This window comes from Arvicola amphibius, chromosome 17 (genome assembly GCF_903992535.2).
Source record: "Arvicola amphibius chromosome 17, mArvAmp1.2, whole genome shotgun sequence".
Lineage (NCBI taxonomy): Eukaryota > Metazoa > Chordata > Mammalia > Rodentia > Cricetidae > Arvicola > Arvicola amphibius.
The window spans coordinates 30,388,111-30,409,001 of NC_052063.2; the positions used below are offsets into that span (position 1 = coordinate 30,388,111).

The 20,891-nt window shown below is 36.7% G+C and overlaps 2 protein-coding genes and 1 pseudogene across 2 annotated transcripts; all 3 read left to right on the forward strand.

Annotated features, from left to right (window-relative positions):
* The first annotated feature begins 237 nt into the window (after nt 1-237).
* On the forward strand, nt 238-1,239 carry LOC119803630 (olfactory receptor 9K2-like). Its single transcript, XM_038315045.1, has one exon. The coding sequence runs from the start codon at nt 268-270 to the stop codon at nt 1,237-1,239; it is 972 nt and encodes a 323-aa protein (XP_038170973.1). The 5' UTR covers nt 238-267.
* Nucleotides 1,240-6,506: 5,267 nt separating this feature from the next.
* Nucleotides 6,507-7,120, forward strand: LOC119803631 (annotated as a pseudogene).
* Nucleotides 7,121-13,915: 6,795 nt separating this feature from the next.
* LOC119803713 (olfactory receptor 9K2) lies at nt 13,916-14,887 on the forward strand. Its single transcript, XM_038315133.1, has one exon. It carries the CDS (start codon nt 13,946-13,948, stop codon nt 14,885-14,887), a length of 942 nt encoding a protein of 313 aa, XP_038171061.1. The 5' UTR covers nt 13,916-13,945.
* The last annotated feature ends 6,004 nt before the right edge of the window (nt 14,888-20,891 follow it).

A 20,891-nucleotide genomic window follows, 5' to 3' on the forward strand; every position in this document is an offset into this window, starting at 1 on the left:
AATGTATGAATCAATGGTACGGTAAATATGACATTTTAGGAGAAAGGCTTTGCATTTAAGAAAAATGCTAAATTATCCCAATTTTAGAAATTTATATTAAAAATAATGTGTAGAGTCTATATTAGCTGATTGAATTCAGTTTGAGTTGAAGGATTTTGAAGCTAAAATTGCTGATAGCCTTTTAAACTCCTGCCCTGTATCAGCTATTTCTAAGATCAATCTAAGAGTTCATTTATTGTACCTTATGCCTCTCATTAGGTCTCCTCCATGGGTGACAGGGGAGCAAGCAATCACTCAGGAGTGACTGACTTCATCCTTGTAGGCTTCAGGGTCGGCCCTGAGCTCCATCTTCTCCTCTTCCTGCTCTTTCTGCTTGTGTATGCCATGATCCTTCTAGGAAACATTGGGATGATGACCATTATTTTGACTGATCCCCGGCTGAACACACCAATGTATTTCTTCCTAGGCAACCTCTCCTTCATCGACCTCTTCTATTCATCTGTTGTTGCACCGAAGGCTATGAGCAACTTTTGGACTGAGAGCAAGTCCATCTCGTTTGCAGGCTGCGTGACTCAGTTTTTTCTCTTTACACTCTTTATTGTGGCGGAAGGATTTCTCCTGGCAGCCATGGCCTATGATCGCTTCATTGCCATCTGCAACCCACTCCTCTACTCTGTTCACATGTCCACACGCCTCTGTGCTCAGCTGGTGGCAGGCTCGTACTTCTGTGGCTGCATCAGCTCTGTTCTCCAGACCAGCATGACATTTACTTTATCGTTTTGTGCTTCTCGGGCTGTTGACCACTTTTACTGCGATACTCGACCAATTCAAAGATTATCTTGTACTGACCTTTTTGTTCATAAAATAGTATCCTTTTCCTTATCTAGTATCATTATCTTACCAACGGTCATAGTCATTGTTGTTTCTTACATGTATATTGTGTCCACCGTGCTAAAGATACGCTCCACAGAGGGAAGGAAGAAGGCCTTCTCCACTTGCAGCTCTCACCTGGGTGTTGTGAGTGTGCTCTATGGTGCTGTCTTCTTCATGTATCTCACTCCTAACAGATTCCCTGAACTGAGTAAGTTGGCTTCCTTGTGCTACTCCCTAGTCACACCAATGCTGAACCCTCTGATTTACTCTCTGAGGAACAAAGATGTTAAAGATGCTCTAAGCAAACTTCTAGACAAGAAAAAAATCCATTCTTTAAATGTTCTTCCTCTTTCACTAATGTTTTGAGTGTTATTTCATACCTCTTATAATCAATATTTCTTCTCTTGTGCTATTATTAGCATTTATGCAAAAACCCCTTATTAAATATGACTTTTTTTCTTCTCTGAAATCTTGGATATTGGACATCTTGGACATCAGAGAATAATTCTTGATTATGCTCCCTTCTCACATCTCCAATGACAATGCACTACACAGAATCAGTATGCATATTATAGTATTGAATAATATTTTAATGTTTCATTCTAATCATCAGCAAGAATTTAGTGTTTATTTTTCATTGTTCTTCCATCTGTATAAAATTTATAATTATAGTGGTTATTTTTAAGTAAAACTTTTTTCTATTTTATAGTTTTCACTAGTACTTTTAATTAGTTATTATATTTCAGCTTCATCAAATAGTTTATACTCGAGGAAGAACTGCTAATAAGATAAGCAAAATATAAACACCTTGTCTATGCACATTTATTTGGGAAATTGTCTTTAAGCATTGCAGGCATTGTGTAATGCTCTGATACAGTGCTCATTGCTCGATTTGATTTCAGTGAAATAAATTAAAAGACAGAAAGCTGAAAACACCTTTGAGTGACCCTTCTCTCCCTATTATTGTTTTTAATTAAATTTTGTTTTTATTATCACTGGGGAATACTTAATGGAGTTTTAGATGTAATCGAGGCATTAAAATAGAACACATTCTAAAATTCACTCTTTTATCCACATAGATGTATTTGTTTATTTGGCAAACTTTGGTGACCACCCATAGTAATATTTTTACATGTTAGACATAGGAGTAAGCCACTCTACTTGTTTAGAGAGTTTGTAAATTAATTAATGAATTAAATCTTTAGACAGATAATTAATAATCATATGGCTGTGCCAACAATATTCTAAGAAAACACCAAGTAAAGTACTTGAGGACCAGTGGAAGTCCTCTTAGGACTTAAAAGGCTAAGAATTTAACCCTATCAGGGAAATTCTGTCATGAGTCAACAATGTTTACCTGTATTCAAAACGTAAAATTTATATTAAAAAATTAACTGATTAATAAGACAGGACTCCAAAAAGAATCGTGCCTTCTAGTTTTTGAAGTTGCATGAGTGTTAATGGTGATAGAGTGAGCAGAACTGAGGTCTCAGCTCAGTGGTAGAATGTCTGTCTGCCATGAATGAGGCTCTGAGCTTGAACTCTTGTACCACAAGGCAAACACAAAGCCTAACAACAATATTAAACACAAATGATCTCAGAGTAAGTGAACAAGATGGGTAATAGTGATTAATAATAGTGAGAGCGTTCGTGTACGTGTACCCAACCCTAACATCACCTTTAATAATGAGAAATTAGGACCGAAGCAAGGATGTTACACCTTGGTATACCTTTCTAATCTTTTATTTGTAGCACTATCTTCTGTAACAACATATGACAAATAAATAAATTGCGATATTTTCAAATGTATATGCTGAAGATTCATCTTTCAATACCCCAAATGTGCCTCCATGAAGTATACCAGTATGTTTTTGAGATCAGGATAGGGCAACCATATGGTCAAGAACAGCTTCATTCAAATAAGTAAAAAGAATAGTTTCATTTTTTTTTAGGTGTAATACATCCCCAGATAGGTTGAGTTCAGTTCTGAGAGGTTATGTTTGTTCATGACTTCTAACATGAGAGGAAAGAGTAGAGATCACATTCAAAGAATTGATTTTGGAAAATATAGGATGTTATAAATACCACAGTTGCTGCTGCAAAAACTAAACTGTGACAGAAGTTAAGAAACCCAAAGTTTAAAAATTCAATAAAATATACTATAAATATAATAATAAATATATTATAAGATTATCCAATTTATACCAGCATATAGAATGTATATATGTAAGGGAATAGTGAATTATAAATTATTTGTATGTGTTCAGTTATCTTGAGTTAAAATTGGTTATTAATATAGGATATTCCTTGAAAATGCCTGGTAACTACAAAGTAAATAGCTATAGAAGATCATTGAGTATGAGAACAGCATCAAAATATACTAATTCAGAGACAAATGAAGCTGTTATATTACATATACCAAACACTCTCTATTTCCAGGAGTCTCCAATCCATCAGATTTATGGCTGCAGGAAGAAATGTGATGTATCACAAGGCAAAGCGATCAGTAATACTAGGCAACAATAAATAATGGAGATCAAATTAAATGCATAATTACTGAACTTGAATTTTAGAGAAAACCAATTTTAAAATAGAACTCTGAGGGAAATGTTAGAGAGGGCTTCAATAACTACCACAGCAAAAGGAAAAGGAGGACTCTTTATCCTGGAACACTCATCATTGTGTTTGCTGTTCTTTACAATAGCAAGAAAATAGAACAAGCCTCAATGTCCATTAACAGATGGTTGGTTAAAGATTTTGCACCCCAATAAACCTCTCCACAAATACAATAATCCAAATCAAACCAAATTAGAGAAAATCCAGATTTAATGGATACCAATGCTCCTGGGTGGCCTTCCAGCCCCCCCAGAGAGAAAATGGGCAAGGAAGATCAGAAAACCATGTATTTGTTCTCTGGGATATGATTTAAATACCCTGTGGGAGTAGTCTTGACCATCTCTGGGGTGGGGTCATCATTCAGCCGGCTTTCTCAGAGGTGGAGTCTGGACTAAGGCAACTCCCAGGGGAGAGGGCTTGGGATGGAACTTCCACCCAAGCATTCCAGACTCTTTGGATGTATGGATTCCAGGGACTGAGGTAACTCTTCCAACCAAACATCCCAGGCTCTTTGGGTATAGGGGTGCTGGCTCAAGTCTGGCTCCTTCTGGAGGGCATGGGGCGATGTAGGGGAGGGGAGACTAGGGAGTTGATAGGCTCACACTCAGCGGGAGGAGTCACTGGAGAGGCATCAGATTAAATGCCATCTTGGAGACCTCAGGCATCTATTCCTTTAGGGAGAAGAAAAGGCACATTGCTAGGAGAAAAACATAGATTGTTACTACTGGTCCTATGAATTGGGCTAGCCTTGGGAAGGTTGATTAACTGCCAGGAAGAATGGGACAGAGAACTGCCCTGGTTGTACAGGAGACGCATGGGTGAATAAGTGAGACACAAAAGCAGATATGCTCTATAAAAACCAGATTTTAGTTGTTGGGTAGGTATCCACTTGAACCAGGAGAGGTGGAAATGTCCTCCATATGCATGTATATTTGAATGCTTAGTCACCAAGGAGTGGAACTGTTTGGCAATGATTAAGATCTGTGGCCGCGTTGGAAGAGGTGTGTCACAGGGAGTGGGCTTTCAGGCTTAAAAAGCCCAGGCCTGTCTCAGTCTCAATCTCTCTGTTTTCTGTCTATGTAAAGCTCTCAGCTACTGTTCCAGCACCATGCCTGTGTGCCTCTTGGCATAATTGCAGACTAACCCTCCAAAACTGTAGGCAAGTCCCCAATTAAATGTCTTCTTTAATAAGAGCTTCCTTGGTCACAATGTCCATTCACAGCAGTGGAATAGTAACTAAGGCACCAAAATATCTGTAAGGGTGTAATATCTTGGTTCTAACCAACGACTTTCATTTTCTCCTCTCCCTCTGCTCCTTCCATCTTCCCCATCTCACTTCTCCCTTAGGTCTACCTCCCCTCTGCTTCCATTCAGGAAGGAGCTGGTCTCCAAGAGACAACTACCATATGACAAAACAAGATACAATAAGGCAAGACAAAAGTCTTCAAGCCTGAACAAGGCAGTCCAATAGGAGAAAAATAGTCCCAAGTACAGGCAAAAGAGTCACTGTTAGGTCTCACAGTGAGGTCATAGATCTTAGGATCTTAGAATAGAACCCACTACTTCCACTTCACTAGACCAGAATAATTCTTAACCACAGTCTAAACTTATTGTAATACCCATAGGCAAGTGTGGCTCTCACTTCTCATCAATGAAGCTTCTCTTTACAGTAGATTTAATCCATTATACAAACCTCCTGCTGGTCATAACAGAGACCAATGGATTGTCAAAACATCAGCCTAAATAGATAGATATACAACAAAATCGCTATAATAAATGAGACAATTGAAGAAGAGAGGATTTTTTATAAGGAAGCCGCTTGTTTGTCCCGGCTGCCCAGAACCAAAATAATCACACAGAAACCATATTATTTAAATCACTGCCTGGTCCATTAGCTCTAGCTTCTTATTGGCTAACTCTTACATCTTAATTTAGCCCATCTCTATTGATCTGTGCATCACCACAAGGTTGTGGCCTACCAGCAAAGTTTCAGCATATCTAGTGGTGGCTCCATGGCTTCTCTCTGCCTCTGCCTCCTTTCTCCCAGCATTCAGTTTAGTTTTCCCCGCCTACTTAAGTTCTACCCTGTCAACAGGCCAAGGCAGTTTCTTTATTCACCAGTCATAGTCACAGCATACAGAGGGGAATCCAACATCACCAGCTGAAAGATTTTTAAGAGCCGGAGGACCAGGAAATTTGCTGTGAGACAGTGTCTCCTAGAAATAGATACTCATACAAGCCCTGAACAATGCCCATATCAGTAGACACAATACCACGCAATGGAGAAAAATCTCAAAGGTTCTAAACACTGGACAAAGAACTATAGGCAACTGAGGATTGCTGAGAGAGCAAGAACTAATCTGTCTCAGAGATGAGCCCTCTAACTGGTTATCCAGTGCAAAGAAGTCAGCCCTAAAATCATATGCACGTAAAATGGACTCTGCATGTTGTACTTATACATCTGTGTGCATATATACATATATATCATATATGCATATGTAAATGTACACACACATATATTCCAAGACAAAGATTCCTTTAATATGAGAGGAAGTAGGAGGGGTCAAACGGTCTTGGGATAGGCCGGAAGGAGGGGATATGGAAAGGATTGGAAGGAGGGAGCAAGGGAGGGATGGAAGAAGGACAGGGAAGGGAAGAAATTATGTAATTATATTTTAATGAAAATGCATTTTTAAAAAAGTTAAAGAAGTCAAGTACAAGCTCTAGAAAACCTCATCAATTGAGCGAATCAAGTGCAGGAAGGAATAGGATATCGTGACTTGAAGGCAAAGTAGGTGAACTGGAACTTTCACACAGTGATAAAAATAAATTTATTAAAGCATACTAGCAAACGGAGAAGGCATAAGGATCGGGAGCTGTCATGAAGGAGAAGCCGGTTCGAATCTGGCTGCTGCTTGCCTGAAGTGTTCAGCTGGACAGCGGCTAGGTCCTCAGTTCCTGGGTACAGTCTGCTAGGCCCTACTGAGCCAGCATGGAACGGCTGCTGGTGCTGCATCATGTCAGCCAAGGATGAGCAGGCCTAGGATGTACTGAGAGGCTTCATACTATTGGATGAATCCTCAGGTTGCCGAAACAGGAAAGATACTCTGGCAAGGAACAGAAGACCTGTCTGTTTCTGATGTGGAGCAGGAAGCCCGTGTGTCCAAGAAAATCCTGAAGTGCAAGGCGGTGTCTCGAGAACTGAACTTTTCTTCTGCAGAGCAAATGGAAAAGTTCTGCCTGGAACAAAAAGTTTATTTCAAAGGGCAGTGCCTAGAAGAGCAGTTCTTTGAATTAGGCTTTGCCATCCCCAACTCCACAAATACCTGGCAGTCCTTGACAGAAGCAGCACCCTAGTCCCCGATGAGGGCTGCCAGTGTCGGGCAATGTCGTCATAGAGACAAAGTTCTTTGATGATGATCATACTGACACATCCAGAGAACCATGAGTTAAATGGCATAGATCAAGTAGACCCAACTAGAATGGTAGGACATTGCATTAAGTCATTATAGATTATATATTATTCATCTCAACATCTTTAGGAATATTCTACGGTAGACCATATTATAGGGCACCGAGAAAAATATTAAAAATAAAAGAAAACTGGCGCAATTTCTTACAATCTACATAACATCAAAGTTATAAAACTATAAATGAAATAAACCACAAAATATGCACAGGCTTATAGAGCTTGAATAATACATTGTTGAGTGATGGGTAAGTCATAAAAGAAATCAATAATGGAATTTTGGAATTCTTACAGTTTGTCTATAAATAAAAAATACAACATCTCATACCTGTTAAAGATTCATTTAAAGGGGTCAAAAGATGGAAGTTTATTTGCACAAAGACCTTTATTAGAAGTCAGAGAAACTTCAATAAATAACTTAATGATGAAAGTTAGATTAATAAGAACATGCCAGATGCAAATCTGAACATGGACAGAAATGAAATGAGAATAGAAATAATAAGAGGAAATGAATATAATAGGAAGAACCGTGGAAAAAAGAACTGGCTTTTTGAAAAGATAAAAAAATTAAGAAACCCTTTACCAAACTACTTAAAAGAAGACCCAAAGTACTAAAATTACACTTGAAAAGGATAACATTATAACAGATACTAATAAAGTAATAGTAACGAAATCCCAGGAAATTATTAGGACATATGTTAAAATATTATATTAAAAAAGATTGGACAACCTTAAAAATTGATTGACTTTCCAGACATATATAACCTACCAAAGTTAAATGAAGATGAGAAAAATAAAGTCATAAAATGCAATGTCTCAAATAATAATAAGAATCTTCTTGACTAAAAGCAAGCTAGGCCCCAAAAGGTTCACTGCTGAATTTTACCAGATCTTTAAAGAGATAATGCTAATGCTTCTCAAACTAGTCCATAAGACAAGAGGGGAAGAATAGTGATACCCTCGTGTTTCTCAGCTAGATTGCATAGAATCCCATTTACCTATTCCTTTAACCTAAAGTGGTGCCTAGCACTAATGGAGATTTTTTTCTGAAGACAGCAGAAACATGAATCCTATTTTCTAATATAATCTGTTAGTATCTTTTTAAATATGGAGTGCAAACTATTAATATTTGAGGTACTATGGGAAAATATATATAATTTCCTTTCATTTTGTTGGTTTTGTTGGTTTTACTCAGATTCTTTTGATTACCTGCCCTGATTTTGTTTATCTGTTGCCCTGTGACCTCTTGGATGTGTTTCTCCTTCTCTTCATATTGAAGTATTCCTGCTAGTATATGACCCCCTGTAAAGATATTTATCACTCTTACTCATCTGTGATATTTTTGGATTACATTTAAAACCTGGCCCACAAGATGAAATTTATACCTGGCATCATGATCGGGTCAAGAATCTGTGCCTTAAAAACTCATATGTTCTAAGGAAGAACCTGGTACAATTATTCTGCTAAATGAACACCGTATTAAAACAAGTTCTAGCGGTTTACAGTTACACCTATAAATTAGTATTAGGAAAACGAAACCAGTTGCAATGGTACATTTGGCAAATAATACTTCACAAAATTAAGAAGCTTACACACAGTGCCTAAAACAATCAAATGAATAGACAGTTTACAGAATGTGAGAAATTCTTGGTATCTACACATCTAGAGACAGTTTATATCTAGTCTATGCAAAATAAAAAAATAAGTAGCTCATTTAAGAAATCAAAAAGCATAACCACTAAGTGGGATGGTAAAAAGTACAGACATCTCAACATATGAAGTGCATCTGGCCAGTAAACACATGAAAAAATTTAACCACACTAGCTGTAATGGCTTTTTTTTGGTTTTTTTTTTTTTTGAGACAGGGTTTCCCTGTAGTTTCTAGAGCCTGTCCTGGAACTAGCTCTTGTAGACCAGGCTGGCCTTGAACTCACAGAGATCCACCTGCCTCTGCATCCTGAGTGCTGGGATTAAAGGCGTGCGCCACCACCACCCGGCCTTGTAATGGCTTTTAATGAATACCCAGCTTAGAGCAATAATCATCTAGAAGACAAGTCATGTGTATTTCAGTAAGGGATTATCTAGATTAAGGAAGTCTATGGAAGAGAGACTATTTAGATTACATTCAATAAGATAGGATGACCATCATGCAATAGCATGATCCTTGGCCTGAGATCCTTTTCTGAACTGAAAGGAAAAGCAGGGTGCTAGCAGCAACAATCCTTCCTGCTCATCAGCAAATGTGATATTACTAATGATATCTCGTTCCTTGTCTGCAGATGCGATGTTACTAATGATATCTCGCTCCTATTATTGACCCTTGTCTGCAGATGCGATGTTAGTAGGGATAATCTCTCTCCTGCTGTCATCCTTTCTTTTTCAAGGTGAAATTTTATCATTGAAACGTGAGTCAAACTAAACCAATCTTTTCTAGCTTTACTTTTGTTGTTTATCACAGCAATAAAGATTTTAATACAATATCCATCAGAGAAATGCAAAATGCAAGAGATTCCATCTTACACTATTCAGACAAGAAAACAAATATGTAATAACAATGCCTTGTATTAGGGTTTATCCTGTCTCAATAAATAACTCAGAGAGTGACAGAAGATACTAGATGTCAATTTATGGCCTCCATAAATGAATAAACTTTTGAATAACTGCACATATTAGGGCTTCCCGAGTACCAATATGTTCTCCAGTTTGCTTATTCGCTTTCCTGGCTTACATGTGATATGTGTATAGCATGTAGTTTGTTCTTTAATTTAAGAAGTTGAGAAGAAAAATACATTGTATTTAGGTTCACTAGAGAAATTTACTTTAAAATCAATAAACATGGTAGATACTTTATTGAGCTATGTTTGAGATAAATATCTAAAACAGCATAACGATAATTTATTGAAATGGTTCATGTAGTAACTCATCTAACCCTTTGTGTTAACATTAATTTGTTCTTCATTTATCTATAAAAAGCAATGGTTAGAGTCAAATAGACTGAATTGTTTCTGGGTAATGAACAAGATGAATTAGTCTATAAAACATAAAGTCAATACAACGTCTTTGGCTGCCAACTGTTTATAAATGTTTACAGGATCCCATGAAGAATATAGGCTTGGGATTTACTTCTTGTCCTAAGTGACCTTTCTACAGGTGCTCGGATAAGCTCTCCTATCTCTCTGGATCCCCTGGAGTAATATTTTTGCTAGATGAGCTTGGCCAGAAGATGTATTTGTATAAAGTCAAATAAAGCTATTAATGCTCTCATTCTATTAGATAAATAACTCTTAAAATAATTCTACAAAATCAGAAATCTTGATTCTTTTTTTTTTTTAAAAAAAACAAGGTGTCCTAGATACATTACACAAGTGATTATACCTCCTATTATAATATTTCACATTGTGGAAAAAATGGCCTAAGTGATTTCATTTGTAATGCAGGTCTTTACTAAACATTGAAGGAAGAAAAAGTCTGCTATTCTCAGCAGGAAGTGCTTTCCTCACCAGTAATCACCATAACATTATTGCTTCCAGAGAAATAAATAAGTGATTTATGGTCTCATAGCTGTGGTATGCATTAGTAGAAGCCAAAAGACTCCTTAAGTGGATCTACTGCAGTAAGGCGTTGGCAAACACCAATTCTCATATATTTTTCATGTCCTAAAATTAAGTTATAAATTATTTCATAAATCTGCATGCAGTCAACGCCTGTGATGAGTCTAATTGAAGGGATGACCTTCAGAGCTTCAAAATGAGTAAAACACCACTAAATAATAGTAATAAAAAAGACTAGCTTTTTTCTTTTTTAAAGTGAGAAATGTTGAGAGATTTTAAAACGTAAGGAAGGCTATGGTTTAGCACACTGTAAATTCAGAGAAGAGCTTGAAGAAATGTAGAGAATGTCTGCTTCATATCCCTTCTCTTCTACAAATTATGATTTTTTGCCAATACTAGACATCTTAAAATTATTCAAAAATATAAACAATGTATTAAATTAATATATAACAACATGGTACCTGGCTAAACAACTTCCAGGGAACTCAACTTAGAAGTAAACCTAAGTTTAAATATAGTCAGTCATTATTAAATTTCACTGATGAACTAGATGGCCTTTGAGAGACATTGCCTATACATTATTCTCTTTTTAAATACACTTTATTACCAGTTATATTACAAGATATAATTGAAAACAGAAAGACATTTTAGTGAATGGAATTCTGGAATAAGACAGAAATTAGTTTTGTGCATCTTACTAAGATTTTGTTCCTTTATGTTTGTTTCCACTCCCTTATAAAAACTCATAAGGGTAAACTGAAAATGTTTCCTTTTATGTGTAGAATTTACTACCAGAAGATCCTATTTGTCAACCTAAACGATTCACAAAAGGAAGGACAAAATTATGTATTTTACACATGATCCAGTTTTGTATCACTAAATCTATATCCTCTGAACTCCTTTTGGACTTTTTTTTGTTCTGAAACACAGATAAAGTTTAAATAATTGACCTAATTCCTTCTCTCTCTGGAGAGCTGTCTCCCAAAAGGTGAGAGGAATCTTACTATTGTAACTGTTTGAAAGCATTGCCTTGTTATTCCAAGTCCAAAGCCCTCATGCGTAACTGTGCTTTATACTTTGGCAGACTTATGGGAAATACCATGTGGTCAAGGTCTTATATACACCTGACAACCAATCTCCCTTTCTTATAAGTGTGCAGAGGGGAAGCTGCACTGCCTTCTGCAGTTTCTTTTGAGTGGCTTCGTGCCACAGTTCCCCCAAACTAGCTCAACTTTGACAGAGCATCACCGAGAAATTCACCTTTATTCTCTTCTGAAAAAGATCTCAGAATCTTTTCAAGAATTCAACAGCTGAAGAGTAGCTTAGTCCATAAAGCCACAAGAGATATACATAACACTTTTTCTCTGAGAAGGCTCTACCCTAAAAAGTGGGATAATGAACATGTACATGTAGGGTGTATTCATCTTAATCTCAAAGTAATTTTTCACAGATAATGAACTTTATGCTTGCCATTTGGAGAACTAAAACAAACAACATCAGAAAGGGAAGCATCATAATTCGGTTTCATCTTTAACAGAACCTGACAATCTACCATACAACAAAAGGTAAAAGTAACTTTTACAACATCTGCATTTGACAAATTATAAATGCCCAAGCTGACCCTTGTATGCTAGGCACTCTAGGAAGGGTGCCCTTCACAAGGTAGGAAGTATTCAGTCATAAATTTATGTTTTTGATGTTATAAACTATCGAATTCATAACATAAGTTTATTGACTAATACCCTCATTCTGAATCCTCCTATCATTCAGCTGTTACATAGTAGCCATAGTAGATATGTGTTATAATTATTAATTTCTATTGCTAGACTCAGAATGCTATGGTGCTAGTGAATATACAGAGAACACTTGGACTTGATCGCAAAGCTATTGCCAAAGGGGGAATAAAGTACATTCATTTTTAATGTTAAAACATAGAGGATTTTATGGAAGTCACTGCTATGTGAGGAAAATATGAAGATAATTTTAGAAAACACATTTGACACGAAATAGAGAGTTGGGAATTTGTAGTTAAGATAATTAAGTTTAATTTAACACTCAGGAACTTGGAAAAGTGAGCCAGGTGATTACTAGGAAGGATTTACCAGAGCACACGTCAAGTACTAAGTCCTAAGAATGACCAATAACATGGGTTCTACAGCTGCATTTCTTCCTGTCAAATTACAATTCTGACCACGGTAGATGAATTTTAAGACTCAATACATTTTGTACCGCATTTATAAACATGAAATATAACATTATCTCCTTATTTTATTATCTTATAGATTAAATGAATATGACTGAAGCATTTAGGAAATGTTTGGCATAATAAAAGGTTACCTTAATCTTTGTAATAATTTTTCTTACCTATACTCAAAAATACAAGGTTCAAACTGGGAAGAAAAAAGAGTAGATTGCTTTTTTAATAGAAGAATATAAAAAAGTCTATTTGAGGTCTCTAAGAAATGATGTAGCATTGGTTATAAAATCATGTATGGGGAAATAAAGAAGGCAAATAATATTTCACACTTATGTGTCACTTTCTTATTTTTAATTCTAAACTACTATGTAAATATGCTATAGGCTCCCTTTTCTCTTGAAATCACAAAATTCAGGGAAAAATCATAATTAAAATATTTCCTGAGCCTGGGGACACAAATCAAAAAGCAGAGGTAAGACAAGTTCAAGGCTTATAAAACCTACAGCAGGTTGAAGAGAAGACTGAAGAATGAGCAAGATTTCAATCTAACAGGCAAATAAATGGGAAGTCATCAGGCTTGCTGATAGAATGCATATGGTCACACGTGAGATGCTAAGTTCATTTTCCAGTACCATCGAAATAAAGTACTGATCTTTCATCTGGTAGACAAACCCTAGGATATGTATTAATTGTTTCTACACTTAGTTATATATTAGTTTTAGGACTAGCAAGTGCAAGGCCCTGGATTCAGTCTTTGCAGCTTCACAAAAAGAAGACACTATTTTTAAAAAAAAAATCCATTTTGATATCTATTGAAACTCTAAGTTAAAACTTGAAGCCTTGTGAAACTTGAATACCAAAGCCTACAATATCCCTAAAACAGCACTTAAACACCTTCCTGAATGCCATTTCTTAAAATATGGGTACTTCCATTTTAATATCACTTCATAATATTGAAGTCATCATGTAAACAGAAAGAGAAATACGTAGGATAGTGACAACGAAAAGAGCAGAGTCATCAAATGCACAGAGTAGAGCCCTAATTCTGCAACTCTGGGAACTGGAAATAAAAGTAACATTGTGTGAATTCAGCTTGTCATTGTATTCCTATGAAGCACAAATTAAAAAATGCTGATATAACAGTAGTGTAAACTCCTGTACTGTAGCAGCTGCTCGTAACACTAAGATCAAGCTAAGAGTTCATTTATTTTGCCTTATGCCTCTCATCAGATCTCTTCCATGGGTGACAGGGGAGCAAGCAATCACTCAGGAGTGACTGACTTCATCCTTGTAGGTTTCAGGGTCGGCCCTGAGCTCCATCTTCTCCTCTTCCTGCTCTTTCTGCTTGTGTATGCCATGATCCTTCTAGGAAACATTGGGATGATGACCATTATTTTGACTGATCCCCGGCTGAACACACCAATGTATTTCTTCCTAGGCAACCTCTCCTTCATTGACCTCTTCTATTCATCTGTTATTGCACCGAAGGCTATGAGCAACTTTTGGACCGAGAGCAAGTCCATCTCGTTTGCAGGCTGCGTGGCCCAGATCTTTCTCTTTGCACTCTTTATTGTGGCGGAAGGATTTCTCCTGGCAGCCATGGCCTATGATCGTTTCATTGCCATCTGCAACCCACTCCTCTACTCTGTTCACATGTCCACACGCCTCTGTGCTCAGCTGGTGGCAGGCTCGTACTTCTGTGGCTGCATCAGCTCTGTTCTCCAGACCAGCATGACATTTACTTTATCGTTTTGTGCTTCTCGGGCTGTTGACCACTTTTACTGCGATAGTCGTCCACTTCAGAGACTCTCCTGTTCTGACCTTTTCATACACAGAATAGTATCTTTTTCCTTAGCTGGCATCATTATCTTACCAACGGTCATAGTCATTGTTGTTTCTTACATGTATATTGTGTCCACCGTGCTAAAGATACGTTCCACAGAGGGAAGGAAGAAGGCCTTCTCCACTTGCAGCTCTCACCTGGGTGTTGTGAGTGTGCTCTATGGTGCTGTTTTCTTCATGTATCTCACCCCTGACAGATTCCCTGAACTGAGTAAGTTGGCTTCCTTGTGCTACTCCCTAGTCACACCAATGCTGAACCCTCTGATTTACTCTCTGAGGAACAGAGATGTGAAAGATGCTCTAAGCAAACTTCTAGACAAGAAAATGTCCATTCTTTGATTTTCTCCTATTCCACTAGTAGTGTTTTGAATATTGATTTCATACTTCTTGTTGCCAATGATGAGTTTTTCTCCTATCTGTAACAACAATGCTATCAGTACCCTGATGTATACAATGCATCTTCGTGACATCTTTGTCCCTCTAGTAATCCTTAAATTTTTGGACATGTGAACGTCCTGGAAATAACAGAAGCTTTTTATCCATCATCCCTTTCCCCCATATCTAACATTTTATTTCGCACAATAATTATGTGTTTCAGAGTGTTTAAAGTGCTTTAATTTTTACTGTGTTTATTAAGTAGCTTTTGATCTAATATTGACCTTACCTAAAATTTTTATTTCCCTCCTACACACAATCTGGATAATCCACAAAGTGACAGATTTTATTTTTGACAATACATTGGCTTTTTGTTTTTCATTGTTATTAATGTTGAGTGATTATCAAACTTCAGTGTGATATGTACTTTACATGTATTCTACATAGAATTAATAATTATAGCAAAGAAGCTGTACGTAACCTCACTACATACACTAACTTGAAATTTTCTCTGAGAATGCCAGGCATTGTGGAGTCCTTTGAGCCACACAAAACACAAATCTGAATACAAAGAACTAACTTGGAAGATGAAGCAATGTCAAGTTTTGATTACTGATTACCTCAATTTATCTGGTGTTAATTATTTTGGGGGGTATTTAATAAATATGTAAAAGTAGCGGAACCACCAAAATAGAATGTTTTCTAAAATGTACTTCTTTAGCTCTCTTTCTATATTTGTTTGTTTCATAAACTTTATTCAATACATTTTACCACATTTTGGTATCATGATAACCATAATAATAAATCACTTTATTCTTTAAGAAGTTCACAATATAGTATATGAGTCAAATTTTTGGGAAATCAATTCAAAATCAAAGGCTGTGTGCCAAAGATACTCTCTGAGATCACACTGTGAGGTGAATGAGAGATGGTGGTTGGTAAGCATGGGTACTTTTTTTGGGCTCTGAGGAAAATGGATTTTAAAGGTATAAAGTTGAAAGCAGGGAGACTGATACTCTGGCTAATGCTGGTGGTGTGAGCTTAAAGTTTACTTATGTTACTGAGGAAAAGGCACATTTTTAAAACCCTGATTAGCAAATAAAAACAAAAGTTAAAGAACTAGTGAGTTAAGACTATGTGAAAAGAGATGTTCTGCCATTTTTAAACTAGAATCAATGTTTATGGTGCTTGTCTAAGCAGAAAAGTCAATGAGAAGAACTAAGTTAAGGATGTACCTGCCCAATCCATCAGATCTCTCAACATCAATAATAAAAATAAATTAAAGGGCTTAATGGAAGAGAGCACCCCAGTTTTATAATTGTCATGCTTAGGAAGATCTATAGCCAACATTGTCCTTAATGATAAAAACTTGAAGCTTCCCTGATGCAATTATTAACAATGCAACAATGTCATATTATAACATATATATTTAAGTTTGTAACAAAATTCTAGATTATATAATGAGATAACTGGAAACAAATGTTTTGTATCTTAATTGTATAACAAAATTTTTATGTTGAGGCTTGTGGTAGTTTGAATGTGCATGACCCCATAGGCCATATTTGAATGCTTAGTCACCCGGGAGTAGAACCTGTTTAGGGACGGATTAGGAGGTATAGCCCTGAGGGAGGAGATGTGGCCTTGTTGCACAATGAACAGTGTCATTGGGAGTGTGCTTTGAGGTTTCAAAATCCTACACCAGTCTCAGTTTCTCTGTGCCTGCTGCCTGTGGATGAGGATGTATCTTTTTAGCTACTGACTCATTGTGATGCTTTTCTGTTTTTGACCATGATGATCATGGACTCACCTTTAAAAACTATAAGAAAGCCCCCAGCTAAATGTTCCTTTCATAAGAGTAGCCTTGGTCATGGTGGCTTTTCACAGCAAGAGAACAGCGACTAAGACAGTGCCCAAATCTCCAGTGCCTCAGAATAAGACTATAATTTGGATAGTGTCCTCGAAGATGAAATAAAGTTAAAGTTGGACAGCAAGTGGATCACAATTCATAGTATATCAGGATATTTGTTGGAAGAAATTATAAAAACATGGATTTTCAGTTTCATGTGCATAGAGTTGAATCTAGGCAGAGAAACCAAGAAAATTGTCACTTACAAACCAAGAAAAAGATCTAAGATGAGTTCACTCTGATAGTAGCTTCATCTTAGGCATTAGCCTCCAAGGCTATAAGAAAATATTTCTGTGATAACTATACCCAGTTAGTCATATTTCGTTATGAAAGACTGAGAAAACTCGTGTGATTAGATGATTGATGATAAATACACACTGCAGGTGTTTGCATACAAAATGGTGACATATGGAGAAAATTCACATGTCTCAGCAGTAGCAGCAATAAAACTTCCTGCAATGATTAATTAGTTATAGTAGGTTTCCTGAAACATGGCTAATATACAAAGGTCAATGTAAAACATCCCAGCAGCTTGGTCCTGCCTCAACTTGATATGCCATGTTTTGTTGACTCCCATGGGAGGTCTTACCCTTTCTGAGGAGTGGATGGGGGATGGGTGGGCAAAGGGAGGTGGGGGAAGAGAACAGTAGAAGAGGAGGGAGGAGAAACTGTGGTTGGTATATAAAATAAATTAAAACATTTTAATAAAAAAGTAATGTAAAACATGTTGGGGAAGTGAAAACATCAAGATAAAAGAATAAAAATTTCTATTTCTATTCTTCATATAAATACAAATTTAACAATAATGTACAGAACAAAATACATCTGTAAGAATTCCAGAATACAGTTAAAATGTTGTAAAACCCCTAAGAAACTAAGAAGGCAAGGGTACCTTCATCAAAATGGGTAAAATATACTCAGAAAAAGATGACTCAGCTAAGTATCTAGAGAATACCTTTATTCATGCTTTCTATTTTGCAGGGAAATATTGGATTGGATGCCAGAACCAGCACACTGACTTTTTAGGAGATTAAATAAGATTTTTTTTTCTGTGAATCATTTGATGCTCAAATGAAACCAACATAGTTTGTATGTTAAGGAATTTCTGAGAATACAGAGATAACAATAGGGGTGACTTTTTACATCATAACTGGGCACAGTTGGGGAAAAGCTAATAGCTTGAGTTTTATAAATCTGGAAGTAAGGGGATAAAATTGCAGAATGCCGGTTTAGAAGACTTTCAAAAGCAATGGCATCATCTTGTCGCATGTTAGGGGCAATGTACATACTTTGCCTGAATGTCTTTTAAATCAGTGAAAAACTGGAGAGGTTGATGTTGTAGAATTAGAGAACTTCCATTATTTCAGACATTGTCAATAGCACATTGTTATGTGTTACTAACAGAAGACAGAGAAATAATGTGGCATGCCTCTTGGTGATATTATGTACAAAGGTGTAGAGATTCCATAGTCCCCTAAAAATATTTCACATACTATCAGGAACCAGTTGGACTGAGTGGGAGGTCTGTTCCTTTTACAAAGCCAGTGTACATATGCTAGGGGATGTAAAAGAAGCCATGTCTTTGCCGAGGTGCCTCCTGATTGGTTTAATAGGAACTGAATGGCCAATAACTAGGCAGGAAGAGGTTAGGTGGGACTTCTGGGGACAGAATAAAGTCTGGGAGGAAAGGCAGAGTCGCCAGCCAGATGTGGAGGAAGCAGGATGGGCTGTACAGAGATGAGGTAACAAGCCTGATAGAAGGACATAGATTAAAAATATGGGGTAATTTAAGTTATAAGATATAGTTAGGAACAAGCCTGAGCTAATGCTGAGCTTTTATAATTAATAATTAGTTTCCATGCCATTAATTGCAAGTTGGCAGTCCCAAAGAGAAAGTACTATGTAATTTCCACACAAAATTATGAAGCACAAAAAGAAACAGAGAAACAAGCAACAAACGTGAAGGAAAATGAAACTAAAATGAAGCTATAAAAAGGAACAAAACAAGAAATTTAGAAACAAAAACTAAATAACTGAAATGAAAAAAATCACTAAAGGAGTGAAATAGACTTTAACTGGAGTTAAGATGTTAAAATAAAATTGTAAGATTCTTTTGAAATTATTTTGTAAGAAGAACCATTTAAAAATAATTTAAAAGTAAAAATATATTTCAAGCTTATATACTTTTGAAAAATGTATGTATTTTTGAAGTTGAAGAACATAAAAAAGTAGGAAGAAACTTATTTAAATAAAAAAATATTTGAAAATGTATCAACTTGGAAGAGGAAACCAGATATTTAAATTCAAGGATTTGACCATACTCTAAATCAGGTAACCACAAAGAAATCTATCCATCATCATTTAGACGCAGTAAAATTGTCAAAATCAAAGAAATAATCTTTGAAAGAAGCAAAAGAAAAGGAACTTGTTATAGATAAATAACTCTCAAAAGATTATCACTGACACACAGTTCCTGGTCTGCCAGTTTCCCAGCACCAATATGTAACATCACTCCAAGAAATTGTCCTTGCCTCTACCACTGAACGTATACTGTAGTGTGGGATTCTCCTCTGTTGCTGTGAAGACCATTGATTAATAAATAAGCTGTTTGGGGCCTGTGACAAAGTAGAGCTAGGCAGGGAAAACAAATTGAATGTTGACAGAAAGAAGGTGAAGTCATAGAAAAGCCATGTAGCCTGGCCAGAGACAGATGCTAGAACTTTACCTGGTAAGCCACAGCCTCATGGCAATACACAAAGTAATGGAGATGGGTTAATTTAAGAGATGAGTTGTCCAGAAGTACAAGTAAGCTATTGGCCAAACAGTATTCAAGTAATATGGTTTCTGTGTGGTTATTTCGGGGCTGAGTAGCCAGGAACAAACAAATGTACTCTCCTACAATACTGCTCAAATTGGACAGGCAGGACACAAAAGAAGTCAACTGGTGAACTTTTCCAAATCATGGTAGGCCAGTCCCTCAAAATTCCTGCTTCACAGAAATGTTTGCCAGATATTCTAGACCTGTAGGCTAAATATGGATGCCCAAACATTGCAGAGGAACTTTGGGTGACTGTTCAGGCAGACAGCTGTTTCTGTCATTTCTGTGGTCTTGGACATTGCTTGCTCTGCATTTCCTGTTGACTCAGGTAATATTTATGGTTCTCAGATTTCTGATGGGGCTGGAGACTGCATAGTTATAGTTTTACAGCTTTCCTTGTTACCAAATTTAGAAAAGAAACTTACAAAAGAGATATAAAGCTTATAAGGTTGAGAAGCATAAAAGCTTAAGTTGTTTATCTAAGAAAATGTTTTCAGGTCTAAAATGATAATTTTAGGTTGATCATATAAGTTATGATAGAAAGTGGTATAGGTACAAAGCTTTAGACTCACCAAGATAGGATAGATAACAGAGTACTTATCCTGAATTTGCCAAATACAAATAGACTGGATATTGTGAATGTAATTCTTACCTGATAATTGTTCTTATTGTATATACTTTACTGTGTTAGATTTAAAACATTTCTTTTTTGTCTAAACAAAAAGGGGAAATGTTGTGATATATTTAATCACACTGTGAACCCCAAGTTTGCATTTGTGTTAATTAAATAAAGTCAGCCTTGGTTCAGGAGGCAGAACCAGCAACTTGTTGATATAAAGTAATCATAATAATGGACTGCGAGGGGTGCTCCCACCCACTGAGATGGTGGGGCTGATCTAATCGGAGCTCACCAAGGCCAGCTGGACTGGGATAAAACTGGACTCCCTAAATATGGTGGACAATGAGGGCTGCTGAGAAGCCAAGGACAATGGCACTGGATTTGGATCCTACTACCTATACTGCCTTTGGGGGGGCCTAGCCTGTTTGGATGCTCACCTTCCTAGACCTGGATGGAGGGAGGAGGACCTTGGACCTCCCACAGGGCAGGTAACCCTTACTGCTCTTCAGACAGGAGAGGGAGGGAGAGTGGAGGGGGGAGGGGAGGTAAATGGGAGGAGGGGAGGAGGCAGAAATTTTTAAAAAATAAAAAAAAACACCCCCCCAAAAAACTAAAGTAATCATAA

Bases quoted from the DNA above. Each gene is read 5' to 3' on its own strand.
- LOC119803630 (XM_038315045.1), top strand. From the start codon at position 268: ATGGGTGACAGGGGAGCAAGCAATCACTCAGGAGTGACTGACTTCATC.
- LOC119803713 (XM_038315133.1), top strand. From the start codon at position 13,946: ATGGGTGACAGGGGAGCAAGCAATCACTCAGGAGTGACTGACTTCATC.